This window comes from Terrapene carolina, unplaced genomic scaffold (genome assembly GCF_002925995.2).
Source record: "Terrapene carolina triunguis isolate 2854851 unplaced genomic scaffold, T_m_triunguis-2.0 Scaffold190, whole genome shotgun sequence".
In the NCBI taxonomy this organism is placed as follows: Eukaryota; Metazoa; Chordata; order Testudines; family Emydidae; genus Terrapene; species Terrapene triunguis.
Genome location: NW_020664541.1, coordinates 2,629,688 through 2,648,615, shown reverse-complemented (window position 1 = coordinate 2,648,615; position 18,928 = coordinate 2,629,688). Strand labels below are relative to the sequence as shown.

At 45.6% G+C, this 18,928-nt stretch overlaps 1 protein-coding gene across 2 annotated transcripts in view; it reads left to right on the top strand.

Moving 5' to 3' along the window:
* WNK1 (WNK lysine deficient protein kinase 1) overlaps positions 1 to 18,928 on the top strand; it is a 182,030-nt gene that overhangs the window by 52,478 nt on the left and 110,624 nt on the right. For both annotated transcript variants that reach the window (XM_024204658.3, XM_024204640.3), the window contains exon 2: positions 3,758 to 3,930. In XM_024204658.3, coding sequence (XP_024060426.2) covers positions 3,758 to 3,930 — 173 coding nt within the window. The remainder of the gene's footprint in view (positions 1 to 3,757; positions 3,931 to 18,928) is intronic.

The following is an 18,928-nucleotide window of genomic DNA, read 5'->3' as shown; positions in this document are numbered from 1 at the left end:
CAGTTGTTACAGTATTGGGGGACTAATTTTTTAAAATATGAAGTTATGCACAACTAAATGCAGTTTGCATGTGCGAATGACCAGTTTGGTCCATAACTAGTCCTCTATTGTGTGTGCAAATACATGGTTTGATAATATTTGCATATGCACAAAGTAAGCATATAATTGTACATGTGTTCTTGAAAAATTAACCTCTAAATATCAACGCTTCTTCTATAAGCCTGCATGGATATGTCTTAACATTGAGGGAATCTTAAGGCTTGTAGCAGTTATGGGTGTGATTATGGAGAGTGGAAGGGAAACACTAAGGTCAGGTCTACGCTACAGAGTTACATCCACACCCTTGAGTGATGCAGTTATACAGACCTAGCCTTCAGTGTAGACAGCACTATCTCGGCAGGAGGGCTTTTCCTGTTGATATAGCTACTGTCTCTCACGGAGGTGAATTAGTTTGCGTCGGTGTAGTAGGGTCTTTACTGAAGTGTTAATAGCTGTGCCACTGCAGCATTTTAAGTGTAGACCTGCCCTAGGATAGTAGTAAGGTAAAGTTGGTACTTACTGGTGGTTCAATGGACAAATGGTGTCTCCTCCCTCTGCCCTTCCCCCATAGGTCTTCGAAATTAATATTACATTAGAGTACTGCAGCAGCAAAACTTAAGCCTTTTTTTTTTTTTTTCCACTTGTGAAAATACAGCTACTTACCCCAGCTTGAAACTTGCTGGCATGCATTAAATGTGCAAACTTGTCCCAAACTATTAGGGCAGCGTGACTTCTAAAGCAGATGTTGAATTACTCACTTCACTACTTTTGCCATAACTTTCTGCCAGTGCTCAGTGTTGAGTGTCTGTCTTAAGCACAACAGTTACATCTGTAGGGACATGACATCAGCATTGATGTGACCAGTGAGGACAAAATGGCTCAACATATGCATGCCCATTATGGGTATGTATGTGGCCAGAAGCAACACTAGTTAAATTCCGTTTTGAGCTTTGGTAGTATTGCAATGATGTGAGGAAGTTAAATCATCTGAGTTTGAGATTAGATGTTGGGTAGTTACAATGTGCGAGCTTAATGTAACGGAGTTATGGTCTAAAACTGATTTTTAGCAAAGTTTGTGGTACATCACTTTAGGTAGCATAAAGTTTCTTTTTAAAAATGCATTCTCATGAATACTATACACCTAGAAAACTCTAGCATTCGGAATGCTTTAAGCCAATTTTAACAGAGAAACTCAAGACAGTAGTAGAGAGAGAAAAGGTTATTTCCTGACTTAGTCTTGAATGGTTTTGCTAAGTTTGTGGCTATAATTGTTTATTATAAACTTAAAAGCTTGATAGACTTTTTCAATAATAAAAGCTGGTCTAAAATACAGTCTATATATTTCTTTTTGGTTTTTGGACAATCTGCAAGCTAAACTTGTTTCAGTATGTGAATATTTATTGTGTAGTATCAACACAAGTACATAGATACTTATTTATATTTATATTTATATATTTATATTTATATATATATATTTATATATATATATTTATATATATATATATTTATATATTTGGAGTCCAGGTCATGTAGCAGTGGCCAGGAACATGATACACCCGACATTGAGAGTAGAGCGTCTCATATTGGAGGTTTTATGTATTGGCCCAAATATTGAGGGCTTCTGCCAGGAAGCATGTGTATATGATGCAGTTCTGCTGATACACAGATATGCAGATTGTGTGTTTAAAAATATGGTGCATTGCTTTTACTGTCATTCATTCATATTGTAGAAACAAGTGCTATTTCACCTTTAACTGGTCCTTACCTGGAGCCTTTACTGTCTGTCTTATTTCTAGGGGACAGAAAGGTCTTTAGTCTCACAGTCAGACTGCAAAATCAAATCTACACTTGAGACGTAGTGTCACAAGACGTATAAACATATAAGCTTACTGCATGTGTGTCTTTGGCAAGTGTATGTTCTGTTTTTACTTGGAAAGTAACAAAAATTGGCATGCATTCATTCCTGAAATGGGAAGAATTAGTAATATTGAATGTTAAGTTACCTATAAGCCAAATAGCTTGTCGTATAACCCTTCAGTCATATCACTTCATTCTTTTGTTTTAGGATAATGCTTAAACAGGATTATAAAATATACTGGTAATTCAATATTTGAGCTACACATGTTTTAAAGTAGGCCATTGTGGTTGACTAGTTTTTACAAAGTAGGTAATGGTGAGCTGTACGTATAACTTATAGTTAAGAGTTCTGAAGACCTTTTAAGAGTTTGATTTTTTTTTTTCTTCATTTTCATCTGGAAAATCTTTACACTTCTTGCACTTGTCTTTAAATTATAATGTTCCCGCTGGAAAATAGCCTAAGTTCCTCCATAACTATGGCTATGTCTACACTACAAATTACTTTGTTCACACCCCTGAGCGAAGTAAATTATACCAATCCTACAGGTCTTCATCTGCATCTGAGTAGTATTGGGAAGTCATATTTAGGGAATGTCTATATAACATTTTGGAGCGAGCCTCCCAGCCCAAGTTGACAGATTCAGGCTAGCAGGGCTTGGATTAGTCCTCTAAAAGTAGCTGTAGAAACAGCGCTTTGGAGTTGCGGCTCGGACTCTGAAGACCAACCTTCCTCTGTAGGCTTCAGAGCCCGAGCTGCAACTTCAAAGTACTGTAGTGAATCTATCCTCTTGAGAGCTGGCAGCTAAGCTGATGGAAGAATTATTCCATCAACATAGCAGTGTCTGTAATGGGGCTTAGGTTGGCTTACGTTTTCTCACCCAAGAGATAGCGGTCAGTCAGGAGTGTTAACTAGTTCGACCTAGGTTTTAGGTGTGGACCAGTCCTAAATCTCTAAATGTAGAATTCAGTCCTATACTCTTGATATTGATCCGCTTGCAGCAGGGAAATCCTAACATGTTTAGTCTGCATACAAAAGAGGCAATTCTGAAGCATATTTCTTAATATTTGGGGATCCTTAAGTGTACTGGACCACTGTATCCCCTTCCTCTAAGCATTAGTAGCTGTGAATCTGATTTTTGGCCAGGGGGTAGGGAGAATAATAGGCTCAGAGGATGTGAGCCCTGGTTTATACTACAAACCTATGATGGTATAACTACATTGCTCGGCTGTGGAAGATACCAACCTAACCACTGGCGTAGATAACACTATGTTGACAGGAGGGCTTCTCCCATTGACATAGCTACTGACCCTTGAGGAGGTGGAGTAGTACCTGTGCCGACAGGAAAAGCTCTCCTTTCGGCATAGGTAGTGTCTTCACTACGTGTTACAACTGCATTGGTGCAGCTGCGCTGCCACAGTGCTGTAAGTGTACACAAGCCCTAAGACTAGTGACTCTCTAGAGAGCAATCGTATGGCATAAACTACTAAATCCGGTAAGAGGCTGTAGTAATAGAATGCATCTGCATTTATATAGTGCATTTAAAAAAAAACGAACATGAAATATGCAATTGAATGACAATTGGGTGGAGTGAATTGCTTGTAAGAGAATAACAAGGAGTCTGGTGGCACCTTAAAGACTAACGGATTTATTTGGGCATAAGCTTTCGTGGGTAAAAACCTCACTTCTTCAGTTGTAAGAGAATGAATCTGAGTGGACTTCAGAGTCTCCGTTTATCGGAGAATCTTACTAATGTGCAAGAATCGGCAGCTTGTCACTTTTTCAGCTTGCTGCCCTTCCCATGTGTTAAAGTGGACTACTTTGCATAGGTTTTCATATATAATCTCTTCTCTTTTTTGTTAGGATCGGAAGCTGTCAAAGTCAGAGCGGCAGAGATTTAAAGAAGAAGCTGAAATGCTGAAAGGGCTCCAGCATCCTAATATTGTTCGATTCTATGATTCCTGGGAGTCTACAGTGAAGGGAAAGAAATGTATTGTTCTTGTGACAGAACTCATGACATCTGGAACGTTGAAAACGTAAGTGAGCTCAGGCACAAGAGGGGTGTGTGATAATGATTAGCATGACATCAGAATGTTGAAATAAAATGGAAACCAATGTTTCTTTTCAGAATATCTAAGGCCAAAGACCCATTTCTGGAACTGAGGCAAACTAAAGCTTTCTCTATAATCCTAAAATTACTGCTCAAGTTGGATGCTATTAGCACCTTAATTAGAGTAATGGGCCATCCTTTGAGGTAGTGAGATTGATAAATTGTCTCATATCACTTTCTAGTATACACAGGCAGAAAAAGGTGGTTTTTTTTTTTTTTTTTATTGGTTTGTTTTTAATTTCAGGGATTGAATAGGATCACTGCTTGTATCCTCATCTCTTTGTATCTCTCCCATCCCCGTTTTACGCTTAAAATCTAGTGGTGTTGTAGCCCTGTTGGTCCCAAAATATTAGAGACACAAGGTGGGTGAGATAGTATCTTTTATTGGACCAACGTCTGTTGGTGAGAGAAACAAGCTTTCGAGCTTACATAGAGTTCTTCTTCAGGTCTGGGAAATGGAGTTCTGGTCAAGCTCAAAAGTTTGTCTTTTGCCAAGAGAAGTTGGTTCAGTAAAAGATATTACATCATCCACCACCTTATGTCATGTAGAATGTAAGCTCTTTGGGACAGGGACTGCTTCTTTGTACAGTGCCTAGTATAGTCAGGCCCTGATACTTAATTGGGGTCTCTGGGTGCTACCACAATACAAATAATTCGTAGAAGTACGAAAAATTATTTGAAAAGCTTTTTATTTGATGGAAAATTTATGGGGAATTTCTAAAATTATTTCTGAAAGTGAGTGTCTGAACTTCCAGACTGTAATTGAGCTCTCTGTGAAACACTAAATCTGTTTTAAGCCTAAGATAAAGTGAGCATTAGGAAATTGAGTTGCAAGGAAGCCCTCTAGTGGTGACTACAACTTACAGAGAACATTATACTTCAGTGCAGCTTTGCAACTTCCTTAGTTTTAGGGTAGACCTAATTGGATGTTCATTGAACATGTGCACAGTTTTTGTCTATTTGGAACTGGAATAATTTTTTTGGGGGGGTGAGTGGGTAATAAAGAAGAGATTCAGTAATTTATTTAATTGCCCTTTAAGTCTGACAGGACTTGAATTCTAGCGAATAAATAGGCAGCCTGTAGGCGCTTGAAACAGTCTGTAAACAAGTCCATAATCCATTCAGTCAAAATACCCTGACCTGCTTGTTTTTGTGAGGTTTACTGATGGCCACAAATGAACACAGAGCAGGAAAAAACCTTTTCCACTGAGCATTCTAGATTACATTTGCAGGGGAAGTGCTTATCCTTTGTGTTGCATCTGTTACTCTGAAGTCCTACAATCATGAATGTTTTTCCACCCGTGCCGTGCCAAGGAACTGTTCAGGAAAGGGTTGTGTCTCTTCTCCTTCCCCCGCCCCGGTGGCTCAGCCTTCAAACAAGGCTGTGCTCTGTTTATTGCTATAGATCCTTAATGCAGACTAGTTGTTGGCCTATTGGAAAGATTTGAGGTGGTTGTCACAGTTCAGGGCAGTTGCACCTTATTTCCCCTCTGTGATACAGCAAGGGCACCTGCTCCAGACTCCTAAGCTGTCCCTTTTCATAGGTGGAGACATGTTTCTCCCCCTCTGGACTGGGCTATTTCCAGGCTGAACAGTTCCCTGCCTTCGCTGTGTTATTCCCCAGGATAAGAGAGTGTCTAAGCAGACCTGCTTTGCCTCTCTGCTCCGAGCTGGTACATAGTATACATGCCCAGAGTTTTAGATTACCAAACTGCTTTTATGAACAATCACATCTTTTCTCAAGGTAAAAGCATTACAGTGAAAACACTTTAAAAACAGTAAAAGAATCTACACACATGCTAATAAGCTTAGCAGACATCACCCCCTCACTCCAAGAAGGGCTCAGGGTGGTGATTAGTCCTTGAAACCCTGCCCCCCCCCCCCCCCCCCCCCCCCCCCCCCCGTTCCCCCGTTGTTTTTCCTTTGGACACAAGTATCAGAGGGGTAGCCGTGTTAGTCTGAATCTGTAAAAAGCAACAGAGGGTCCTGTGGCACCTTTAAGACTAACAGAAGACAACAGACTTCTGTTGGTCTTTGGACACAAGTTGATCACAGCTTCAGTTCAAACAAACACCTAAATCTTATGGGGTTGCAGTGGGCCAAAGACCTTCCAACTGTCCCTAAGGATTGGGGCTCCCTAGGTCCTATGTTTTCTGGATCAGAAGGAAGGCCGAGAGTCCTTTTTAACTCAGGCTATTTAACCAAAAGTCCTTTCTTTGTCTGTTGATACCTGGATAATCTAGTTTGAACCAATATATGCAAGCCCCTCTCCAGGTCGGAGCTCTGAGGAGGTGTTACATCCTGAGTGAATTTGCTTAACTGTCCCCTGCTGTTCTTAGTTCCTGGAGGGTTGTGGTCTCCCTCATGGAATTACATACAATCCTTTGTTAGTACATAAACATTTGCATTTTTAATACAATGAACTCCTAAAATACTTAAACTTAATTCCGTATTGTATTACAGTGGTGTCTCTAATAAATGAATGGCTCTGCAGAGCCTTTCTTGTGAGAAATGCAGTTGAAGTCTACATAAAGCTCTGGATATGCACCCATGTTTCAAGTGTGTTAGGAGAGAATTTGGTGCATTCTACTTGTTTTTGGTATTGGGATTTGAGAATAAAGTTCTAGTGCTAGGTTGAGTTGTTAAATTGGAGGTTTTGACAGATGGACGGAAGGGGTTTGGCACTTGAGGAATTGTGGGAGGCAGGAAAGGACTGAGGAAAATATTAGTTGGATGTTTATACTAAAACAAGTAAATAGTTAACAGTGACACGTAAAGATAATTTAGGTTGCAGACATAATTTATTATGCTGAATGGGTCAGTTAGCATCTTTCCAGTCTGCAGACTCAAGAAAATGTCACCACATTTTTTTTACACTAAGTCTGAATAGTTCTTGTTTGTCTTGTTCTAGGTTACACACACCCAAGTTGGTAGGCCGTGCTGATTGCTAGTGATGCCAATATTTCTGCCTCTCTCTTTTGTATCTTCCAGGCTTTTCTTTCATCATTTGATGGGGTTTTACTACACGGGGTTTGACAACAGTTTTCTGTCTCAGAATCTCTCCAGGCCATGAGTGTCTTCCCATTAATCTTCTGTTCCCACTGTGGATCAGATGAGTCTGAGCCCAGGACAGTACAACAGGACAAGTATACCTGTGCCTGAAGTGGGACCCTATCTGCCACCACACCCTGTCCCCCAGGCTGTGTAACTGCTTTCCTCTGACAGTTCACTCACATAGTTGACGCTGGATAGAAAGACAGAAAACGAAACATCTTAATCATCGTCTCACTGGATCAGATTTGAAAACTTAAATGGACTGAGGTTCCACATTGCCTAATGGCAAGATAACTCAGTCCTGGTTTACCTCAAGTCATGGGTGGTGGGTATAATAGGCCAGGAGAGGTGCTGCTGTGGCCACCGGACCCCCGGTTGCAGGGTTTGGCGGTGAAGTTTTTGCTTTATTATGTCCTATGCAGGTTTCGGGATGGCTGAGGAGGCACATACCGCCTCCTCAGCAGCCCCAGAACCTGCATCTTCTACAGATGCTTTTTCCTCTGGGTGGTGGGTAGGTTAGGTCTGGGGAGGGGAGGGATGGCTGCAGCCAGCCCCAGGCTCCTGGCAGGGGGAGGCTTGACTCGGGGCTTTGGCCAGCTTGGCCAGGGCTCCTCTGGGCAGGGAATACTCGGCTCGGGGCTTCGGGCAGAGAAGACTTGGCTCGTCCGCTTGGGGCTTCAGCCAGCACAGCTGGGGCTCCTCTGCTGAGGGGGCACCAGGCTGTGGCTGGCCTGGGGCTTGTCCGGGCCCGGGGATTCAGCCAGCCTGGAGCTCCTCTGGGCCGGGGAGGGAGGCTTGGGGCTCCTGTGTCTGGGGAGGGGTGTGTGTCTTGCGGCTCTGGCCACAGGAGGGTCTTGGGGCTCCGGCCATGGCGAGGGCAGAAGGGGCAGAGCTGGGGGCTAGCCTTCGCAGAGGGGGGCTCCACCCGCTGTCCATACCTCAAGTACAGGTTTATGGCATATTAAGACCTTACCTGTGGCACTAGAAAGACTCAGATCCTATCTCATAGAGCTGGAAGGGACCCTGAAAGGTCATTGAGTCCAGCCCCCTTCACTAGCAGGACCAAGTACTGATTTTGCCCCAGATCCCTAAGTGGCCCCTTCGAGGATTGAACTCACAACCCTGGGTTTAGCAGGCGAATGCTCAAACCACTGAGCTATCCCTCCACCAGAATTAAATGAAAACTAACCAACACCAAAGTAATGCAGAACATTGCTGCAAATGGTAGCTTCTCAAAGATGTAGCTTCTGTTTAAGGAACTTATTTACACAGTCACTTACTTGCCCCAGCCACAGCCCCTCTTCTAGTCCTGATTACCCTTTGGTTTGGACTGTCATTAAGCTAAACTCCATGAGTAGGGCCCTACCAAATTCATGGTTCACTTTGGTCAATTTCACGGCCACAGGGTCTTAAAATTGGTCATGTTTTTTGGATGTTTACATCTGAAATTTCAGTGTTTTAACCATGGGGGTCCTGATCCAAAGGGGATTATGCGGGAGCCCCAAAGCCATTGTACGGGGGTTGCAAGATTTCCATATTTACTTCTGTGCTGCTTTCAGAGCCCAGTTGTGAAGGCAGTAGCTGCAGAGTTTCCTGCAGCTGGAGGAGGCTCCCGGAGGTGGAGGTAGGCCTGATCTCACCAGTGTTGCTGGGAGCAGCCCCAACCAGGGGCTCCTAGTTGCTAGTCAGAGCCAGTGGTGGATTAATGCACGGGCCCAGGGGCCCCGGACAATTTGAAAAATGGGTGCCCCAGCCCTGGCAGGAGCCACGGGGTGGGAGCCCTGAGCCCCAGCAGAAGCTGCGGGGGCTGAAACCCCGAGCTCAGGTGCCCTGAGCCTCAAGAGGAGCCACAGGGGCTGAAGCCCCAAGCTCAGGCAGGAGCCAGCAGGAGGGGCAGAAACCTGGAGCCTGTGCAGGAACCGTGGCAGGGGCAGCAGCCCTCAGCCCGGGCACCCCAAGTCCCAGCTGGTGCCGTGGGGGGTGGCAGCAACCCCAAACCCGGGCAGGAACTACGGGGTGGGGGATGAGGGCTGTGGGGGGTGGCGGACCCCAGCCCAGGTCCCTGAGCTTGGGCAGGAGCTGCAGGGTGTGGAAGCCCCGAGTCCCTGCTGGAGCCTGGGTTCCCCCAGTCCCGGCAGGAGTTGCTGGGGTGGGGCAGCAGCCCCGAGCTCGGGCACCCAGAGTCCAGGCAGGAGCCATGGGGAGAGGGAGCGGAAGCCCTGGATCTCGAGCGCCCTGAGCCTGGGCAGGAGCCGCAAGGGGGAGCGGCAGCAGCAACCCCGGAGTTCGGGCATCCCGAGCCCGGGCAGGAGCTGGGGGGGGGCGGAGATCAGATTTGACTGGAAGAGCTTCTTTCGCAGTCCGTGACATATTTTTCACGGCCGTGAAATTGGTAGGGCCCTAGCCATGAGGGAGATTTACCAGTCTCACAACTTTATGCTGCCACCCATGATTGTAGTGTCTGAGTGTCTTCCACATTCAGTTGCTATAGCCAGGGCCGCCCAGAGGATTCAGGGGGCCTGGGGCAAAGCAATTTTGGGGGCCCCTTCCATAAAAAAAGTTGCAATACTATAGAATACTATATTCTCATGGGGGGCCCCTATGGGGCCCGGGGCAAATTGCCCCACTTGCCCCCCCCCTCCGTTGGACGGCCCTGGCTATAGCAAGTTGTCTAGTGAACTTCATAGCCGTCCGCTCGTTTTCTTTATTTGAATGTGGGAAAATCTGCTTTATTGTAGGGCTGTACTCTGCTTTTTTTTTTTAAGAGCGAGAGAGGTCAGGAAGTGGTCATCACAACCTATTTTGATTTTTGTTTTTTTAAAGTTACTAATACAGCAAGAGAGTAACTGTATTTGTAGAATCTTATGGCTTTAATTTCATGTTACTTCTCTTAGGCCCTAATCCTGCTAAGGAATCTGCCTGTCCAAGTCCTAATGATCATTAGGGTTGTCTGTAACTAAAATAAAACATGTTTCCATATCTTTGGCAGAATTTGAAAGGGACAGTCAAATTTGTCTGTTTGTTTTGATTTGTAAAGCAAGCCTATGAAATTCTAAATAAATAGTTTTACTAAATAAATTCTAAGGGTATGTCTACACTACGAGGGTAGTTCGATTTCACTTAAATCGAATATGTGGAATCGATATTACAAAGTCGAACGTGTGTGTCCACACTAAGGACAGTAATTCGACTTTGAGTCCACACTAACGGGGCAAGCGTCGACATTGGAAGCGGTGCACTGTGGGCAGCTATCCCACAGTTCCCGCAGTCCCCGCTGCCCATTGGAATTCTGGGTCGAGGCGCCAATGCCTTCTGGGTAAAAAAATGTGTCGAGGGTGCTTTTGGGTAACTGTCGTCATCCGTCTGTCACTACCGCCCTCCCTCCCTCCCTGAAAGCGCCGGCGGGAAATCAGTTCGCGCACTTTTCTGATCAGTGACAGCGCGGACGCCACAGCACTGCGAGCATGGATCCCGCTGCGACCATCGCTGCAGTTGTGGCCGTTCTCAACGCCTCGCAGCTTATCATACACCTTTCCCTGAGGTAGATGCAGAGAAATCAGGAGAGGAGGCTACGGCACCGCCGTGAGGGCCTGAAGTCGGAGAGTAGCACAGAGCTGTCAGAAACCACGAGACCCAGCGCCCAGGACATCACGGTGGCAATGGGTCATGTGGATGTTGTGGAACGGCGATTCTGGGCCCGGGAAACAAGCACGGACTGCTGGGACCGCATAGTGCTGCAGGTCTGGGATGAATCCCAGCGGCTGCAAAACTTTCGCATGCGGAAGGGGACTTTCCTCGAACTTTGTGAGTTGCTGTCCCCTGCCCTGAAGCGCAATGACACCCGGATGCGAGCAGCCCTGACTGTCCAGAAGCGAGTGGCCATAGCCCTCTGGAAGCTTGCAACGCCGGACAGCTACCGGTCAGTCGCGAACCACTTTGGTGTGGGCAAATCTACCGTGGGGGTTGTTGGGATGCAAGTAGCCAACGCAGTCGTTGAGGTACTGCTCTCAAAGGTAGTGACCCTGGGAAACGCGCAGGCCATCATAGATGGCTTCGCCGCGATGGGATTCCCAAACTGCGGTGGGGCTATAGATGGAACTCACATCCCTATCCTGGGACCGGACCACCAGGCCAGCCAGTACATTAACAGAAAGGGCTACTTTTCAATGGTGCTGCAAGCACTGGTGGACCACAGGGGACGTTTTACCAACATCAACGTCGGATGGCCGGGCAAGGTTCATGACGCTCGCGTGTTCAGGAACTCTGGTCTGTTTAGACGGCTGCAGGAAGGTATTTACTTCCCGGACCACAAAATAACTCTTGGGGATGTGGAGATGCCTACAGTGATCCTCGGGGACCCAGCCTACCCGCTAATGCCCTGGCTCATGAAGCCCTATACTGGCGCCCTGGACACAGGAAAAAGAACTGTTCAACTACCGGCTGAGCAAGTGCAGAATGGTGGTGGAGTGTGCTTTTGGCCGTCTCAAGGGGAGATGGAGAAGCTTACTGACTCGCTGTGATCTCAGCGAAACCAATATCCCCATTGTTATATCAGCTTGCTGTGTGCTCCACAATCTCTGTGAGAGCAAGGGGGAGACCTTTATGGCGGGGTGGGAGGTTGAGGCAAATAGCCTGGCTTCTGATTACGCCCAGCCAGACAGCCGGGCGATTAGAAGAGCCCAGCGGGACGCGCTGTGCATCCGGGAGGCTTTGAAAGCTAGGTTCCTCAGTGAGCAGGGTAACCTGTGACTATTAACTTTGTTTAAAGAGAAGCTGAACCTGCCCCCGTTTCTTTACCCAGTTTATGTTGACTATCCTCTCCAGCTACATACCCCCTTCACCCCCTTCCCAAAAAATAAAATCTGTTCTGTTTTGTTAATAAACACCGTTGTCTTTATTACTGTTTTCACGGGAATGTTTTAAACCGGGGACGCAGACTGTGGCGGGGGGCGGGTTTAGTGTTCTGATGCAAATGATGCTTCTAAACTCCCGGAATGTCAGGCTCCGCAGTGGTGGACTGGTTGTTTCAACGGAGCCTGCCAGCACTCCTGGGCGGGACTGTGTGTATGTGTCGGATATGTGACTTTCTGGCAGGGGGAGGAGGGTTACAGATCCCCTGCTGCGTGGCTCTGTGATCCAGGATAAGGACCGCTGCATAAGATCTGTAACTGCCCTCCCCCGCCACAAAGTCACAGAGCAACCACCCCCCCCCCCCCAGAACATGAAAACCACCTCCCAGACTGACCAGGGTAACTAGTGACTGCACTGTGTATGTGTCCTGATGCTGGACCTGCCTCTGTACCCTGCTAAAGGTGACTGTCCTGTCCAATTACCAAGCCCCTTCCCCCCCTTCAGACAGACTCTCCTCCAAAAGAAAATCATGGAAACAGTAATTAACAGAAACGAATATTTTATTATGAACCACACATGAAACGGGGGGGGGGGGTGAAACTTGGACGGGGGCTTGTGTGAGGTGGGTAGGAAAGGACTTTTCAAATTTTGGGGAATGAGAGCCTTCTAGTGCTCGAGCACTCTGCAGTGGTTGACTGAAAGTTTTAACGGCCCTTGCCGCCTCTCCTTCTTTGGACTTTGGGTGAGGGGGGGTGTGGGACTTGGTGGCGGGGGAGGGCGGTTAGAGAGAGACCGCAGCGGGGCTCTGTCCTCCTGCCTCCGGTCTTGCAGAACATCCACAAGGCGCCGGAGCGTGTCCGTTTGCTCCCTCATTAGTCCAAGCAGCGTTTGAGTCGCCTGCTGGTCTTCCTGACGCCACCTCTCCTCCCGTTCCATGATTGCTCGGTGCATTTGGGACAAGTTCTCCCTCCACTGTGTCTGCTGGGCTGCCTGGGCTCGGGAGCAGGACATTAGTTCTGAGAACATGTCCTCACGCGTCGTCTTCTTCCTCCACCTAATCTGCGCTAGCCTCTGGGAGTGTGATGCCAGGCTGGGTTGGGAGACAGTTGCAGATGTGTCTGTGGGAATGGGAAAAGGGGAGTGAATTCCTGAGACAGATAAATGAAGTTGTGAACAAAGAACATAGTCTTTCTCTGTGAACAAGACCATGCACTGCACCTCTCACATGCGCACTCAGGACAAGGTCGAATTTTCGGACCTCGCCTTCAGTGCCTGGGGTCTTGCAGTGGCGATCTGAGAAGCGGGGCAGGACACCTCAACTTGTGTAGCAGGCAAACATGGTAAGCCGTAGACTTGTGGCTGCTTAAAACTTTAATAGTAGCACTGGCCTCCTTTCACATTGAAAGCAAAGCCAGTCTCTGCTGCCAGCAATCCGGCAAGCATGAACTCTGCCCCTGTCCCACCCCCTCGCGGCTGTCCCAGGGAAAGATTCCTGTATGCTGCCCCTCTCCCGCCTCCACCAAGTGGCTGTAAAGCAGTCCCAATACTAACATTCCCCTCCCTAATTCAAAGCAGGGCATCATGAGCGACATCACCCTGATGAGGATCTCGGACAGCGAGAAGGAACGCATGCTTAGGGAAAGCATGCAAAAACCAGGGCCGTATGCTGCCATGCAATGATCCCTGAGTACTTGATTGTCTCCTGGCGAGGAAACGTCTCGTACCATGGAGGACCCAATAAAATCGCTCTCCCCAGGAACCTGATGACCAGGCTTGAACATTACCTCCAGGAGAGCTACGTTGAGATCTCCCATGAGGATTTCGTCTCTATCCCCAGACATATAGACCGGATTTTGGTGTAGCTGCACTGGCAGGGACTAAAGAGTGGAGCATCTTGGGCAGCAGAATCATGAAAAACCGGACATTGTTAGATTTTTTTTTTAAATAGTTGGGACTAAATAGTTAATCGCCTAAGGCAAAGAAATCATGAAAAACCCATTGTTAATATTATAAATATTCCAGTTCTGTTAAAAATAAAAGTTTAGATGTTTAAAGCACTTACTGCTTGATCCTTCCCCTGATTCTGTGTCCGGGGTAACGGATGGGGACGGTTGGTAGGGGATCTTGGTAAGGGTGATGAAGAGCTCTTGGCTGTCGGGGAAATCAGCGGTGCAAGCGCTGTCGACTGCCTCGTCCTCCTCATCTCCTTCCTCATCTTCCCCGTCCGCTAACATGTCCGACGAGGAACCGGCCGCGGACAATATCCCATCCTCAGAGTCCACGGTCACGGGTGGGGTAGTGGTGGCGGCCGCACCCAGGATGGAATGCAGTGCCTGGTAGAAACGGGATGTGTGGGGCTGGGATCCGGAGCGTCCGTTTGCCTCTTTGGTTTTTTGGTAGCCTTGTCTCAGCTCCTTGATTTTCACGCGGCACTGCGTTGCATCCCGGCTGTATCCTCTCTCTGCCATGGCTTTAGAGATCTTCTCGTAGATCTTTGCATTCCTTCTTTTGGAGCGCAGCTCTGAAAGCACGGACTCATCGCCCCACACAGCGATGAGATCCAAGACTTCCCGATCAGTCTATGCTGGGGCCCTCTTTCTATTAGATTGCACGGCCATCTCTGCTGGAGAGCTCTGCATCGTTGCCAGTGCTGCTGAGCTCGCCACGATGTCCAAACAGGAAATGAGATTCAAACTACCCAGACAGGAAAAAGAATTCAAATTTTCCCGGGGCTTTTCCTGTGTGGCTGGTCAGAGCATCCGAGCTCGGACCGCTGTCCAGAGCGTCAACAGAGTGGTGCACTGTGGGATAGCTCCCAGAGCTATTCGCGTCGATTTCCATCCACACCTAGCCTAATTCGATATGGCCATTTCGAATTTAGCGCTACTCCTCTCTTTGGGGAGGAGTACAGAAGTCGAATTTAAGAGAGCTCTATGTCGAACTAAATAGCTTCGTGGTGTGGACGGGTGCAGGGTTAATTCGATGTAACGGCGCCAAATTCGACATAAAAGCCTAGTGTAGACCAGGCCTAAATAAGTAGTTTATCAAACAAGACCTGCAGTGTTTGCAGCCCATGTTAATGCATGAGAACAAAGTGAAATTAACTGGTCTATTTTCATTGTGAAAGATTAGAGAAGTGTAAAGAGCATAAATATAATTCAGATTTAAAACTATTTTAGGTTTAATTTAAATTCCCTAATAGGTCAGGCTACTTTAATGTGGCTTTTTAAAAACTAATATTAATCTAAGAACTGCTTCTTAAAGCCATTGAAATGTTCATTGCTCTTTTTTAAGAGAGCTGCAGTGATTAGTTGGCTGAGCCATTTATAAGACAAAGATATTCAGTTTTCAAAACCATGTTTAGAAACTGTTTTCTTTTTCTGTTAATTGAATGGGGCTCATGTAACTCAGAGGAAGGATTGCACTTTTATGTCAGACTAGACTTCCTGCTGGTTCTCTTTTTAAACAAAATGTAACTGTTAAAAGAAAAAAAAAAATGACTGTGATGGGTTCCCCCCAGGGTGCCACCTGGAACTGGGGTATCACTGAGCCCCCTCAACCCACCAGCCTGGGCTCCCTTTACACTGTACTGTGACAATCTGCCCAGACCACATACAACTAGGGACACACCCAGCTGCAGTTACATGCAGATGCTGTGACTGGCACCGCATGGGAAGGCTCCAGCTAGGGAACTTCCCAGCTACTCAGGCAGGCACCTGAGTGCCAAAATTATAGAGTCTTGTGCTGCACAGGGAACTATACAGCATAAGCTCATGAAATTTGCCCCCTCCCTCAGTGTGGAAAGGAATACACAACAGCTTTCTGCCCGAGTTATGACTCCCACACACTGGTTTTAGACAAAGCAAAAACAAGTTTATTAACTACAAAAAATAGATTTTAAGTGATTATAAGGGATAGCAAACAGATCAAAGGCAATTACCCAGCAAATAAACAAAATATGCCTAATACTCCTAACTTCAGATTCAAAAAGATACATGTATACAAATAGGATAATCATATTCAGTAAATCATAACCTTTTCAATGATACCTCACATGATTTATCTTGCATAAAATACATTATGATTGTCATAATTGTATTATAATATCACTGTGAAGAATATGGGGTGCAGTGTCACAATGACCTGATGTTCTTTTCTTTCGCTTTATGCTGTGAAAAGGTCTGATGCAGTTGTGTGGCTTTTTCTGCTGTGGTTTTACCTTCAAAATATTGGGAATGTCCATTTTGGCCTTGTTGAGGGAATCTCAGTGTAGCATAGACCCACACTTTAGTTGAAGGAGAGGATGCCCAATTTTTCACAAATATGACCTTTTTCCAGGAATGATAGTGCCAACAAAAGCAAACCAAGTTCTAAACAGTCTGACTAAAATCCCTTCTCCTTTCAGTTGTTCAGCTTCCATTCCTCTCTTGTGATGTTATTTCTCTAGTTTCTACAGTCATCATTTTTCCAGGCTAGACTATCTGAATTTCTAGTATAAAAATAAAGCAGCAAGGGGAAAATAACCCTTTCAGGTCCTTCTTTATACACCATAAAGGGATTAAGACCATTTCCTCCCCTCTCCCCCCATTGCAGGTAGTCTTTTAAATAAATACTTAACAATGCACAGTTTGCAAATCTGACTTTCCATTTGTTCTGATTTGCTGCTGACATCCAAAACAATGTAACTACTGTCAGGATAGTAGTTGTCTGCCTGGTAACTAATCTGTGTTTTAAGATGTATTGTCTTCATTGAAAATGGACTGGAGTAAAGTTTTCGTTTTCCTTTTAAAATATTGTCTGTGTGAGCTTTAAAAGCAACGTGATTGGTAGCTTATGACAGTGTTTTTGGAAAATTACAACAATCCTTCAGGGATGCAGGATGATGGTATGAGCCTAGTTCCTTTAGGAGTGAGGAACTGGCAGTAGACCAGCATATTTGAGAATCAAGAATGTAATTGGAGATCCCAAAAGCTGAACTAGAGTGCCACTAGCATGTGACCCTTGGAACAGGCATTAAAGAGATGAATGACTGTGTCAGTAGCAAAAAGTATTTGAGCCAAAATCATGAGTGGTAGCTGATATGAACCAGAGCCTCTTTCATTCGCTCTCTCTTCCTGGACTTGCTTTTTTCTGCCCTTGTTCTCTCCTTAAATTGTGCTCTGATTTCCCTCTGGATTTGGCTCCTGATTGCTTTTACAGAGCTGTTTTACAGCAGGATTATCACTAGGAGCTTGATTTCAAGGGCTTTCTTTGAACCAGAGAAATTGTAGTAATGGGAATTAATGTGTGTGAGCTTATGCGGGCAATGGTCCAAATGATTTCATCAAGACCAGCTCTTCTAATGAAGTGGATACACAGAAACCAGAACTCACATTGGCAGTGCTCTGGGGTAAACATGATAATCCCAGTCTTATAGCATCACATAGTACTGACCTCGGTGCTGGTCACAGGAATTAGGACAACTGTCTTGGAGTGGTGCAGGAGACAGCCTTCTCAAGGATTGGTCCAAGACTGTGGAATAAACTGGGAACCATCACAAACGTCACCACCTTCCTCTGCATGTGCAAAGCACATTTCTTCAACCTTTCTTTCTCTAATATAAACACGCAGCCACATGTACGTTTTTAAAAACAAAGAAAACCCTACACTGCACACACAATTCTCCTCCTAGGGAGAAGATGAGAACACCAACCCATACATGAAAGATGTTAGTCATATTGCTTAATGCACTACTGGTTGGTGTTCAGAGACTATGGTGAGGGGGTTGGTATAAAAACCTATATAGAAGTGGACCCAGATGAAGCCTGTTAACAAGCCTGGAAACAAAAGTTCCATCTCTGGCCTGACTCTTGTATTTAGACTTTTTCGAAACCCAAGCAATAGTGTGTCAAGAAACTTGAGATTGTGCCATGTCTTCTCTGAAAGGCGGTTTGGATTTGTTGAATCTGTATTGTCCATTCAGTAGAGTGCATCCTTTGGGCTAGAAGGTTCCTCCATCTTCACAGAGTTCTGTAATGAGTCCAGATGGTGTTTTCAGTTGGGTTTTAAGTGATTAAATCCTGTCCTACATCTCTTGAGACCTTTGAGAACAGCTAACTTGATAAGTCAAGTTGAGGCAAGTTTGAACTGTACCCTAGGTCCCTGGCTGAGTTGCTTGGATTAATATTTCAGTAGCTGAGTGGTTGCTGTGGTGACTTCATAGCTGTCACTCACTGCCCAACAAAACTTCTATTCATTCAGAATTTGACATTCTCCAGTGTTCTTTTCCTCTGCTGTGTCCAGGAAAAGGCATATTTATATAAGATAGTGGTCAGACCTAGCTACGTAAGCAATATATTAGAGGAAAAATGAAGGGGGGGGGGGGAGAATAGCTTTGCTGAGCAGGTGGTGCAGCATGGAAGATGTCAAATTTTAATTGGAGATAAAGGGTTTTAGAACCAGGATTAAAAAAATAAACGAAACCTTCAGCTATCTGCATTTGAAGTCATATTGTGTCAAATCACTGATTTGACACAACTATAGAATTAGAGTTCCATTTTATCCATCAGAACCATCAGCAGTCACCTCCTGGGTAGTAAAGAAAATTAAACAGCAAAATGCTGAAGTAACTAGATAGGCCAAGCCAGCCCTCAGGCTCACTAAAAATATGTATATGGAGGTCAATTTGGTAACTTTCTTAAAGGTTCTGGCCACATTGGGGCCGTGTAGGCAGACTTAAAGTAGAAGGCAAAGCTGAGGTTTGGTAGTGGACAGAACTAGCTATTTATGAATTCTTGAACTCTAACTAGTCTTTCCTCTTCTGAAAGTTTTAAAGAACTGCAGTCTTTCTGTCAGCAGGGCCAGACTAATGCAGCTGTCTAAAAGACAGCATGAAATATATTTGAGTCACAGCTGTTGCTGTGGAGAGGAATGCCAAGGAGAGGAATGATCAGTGGATCTGCAGAGCCAGATTCACTATTCCTGTCCTGCCTATCTCCAAAAACTTGCTCGCTGCTTCCATAGCTTACAGCTCTGCAGCC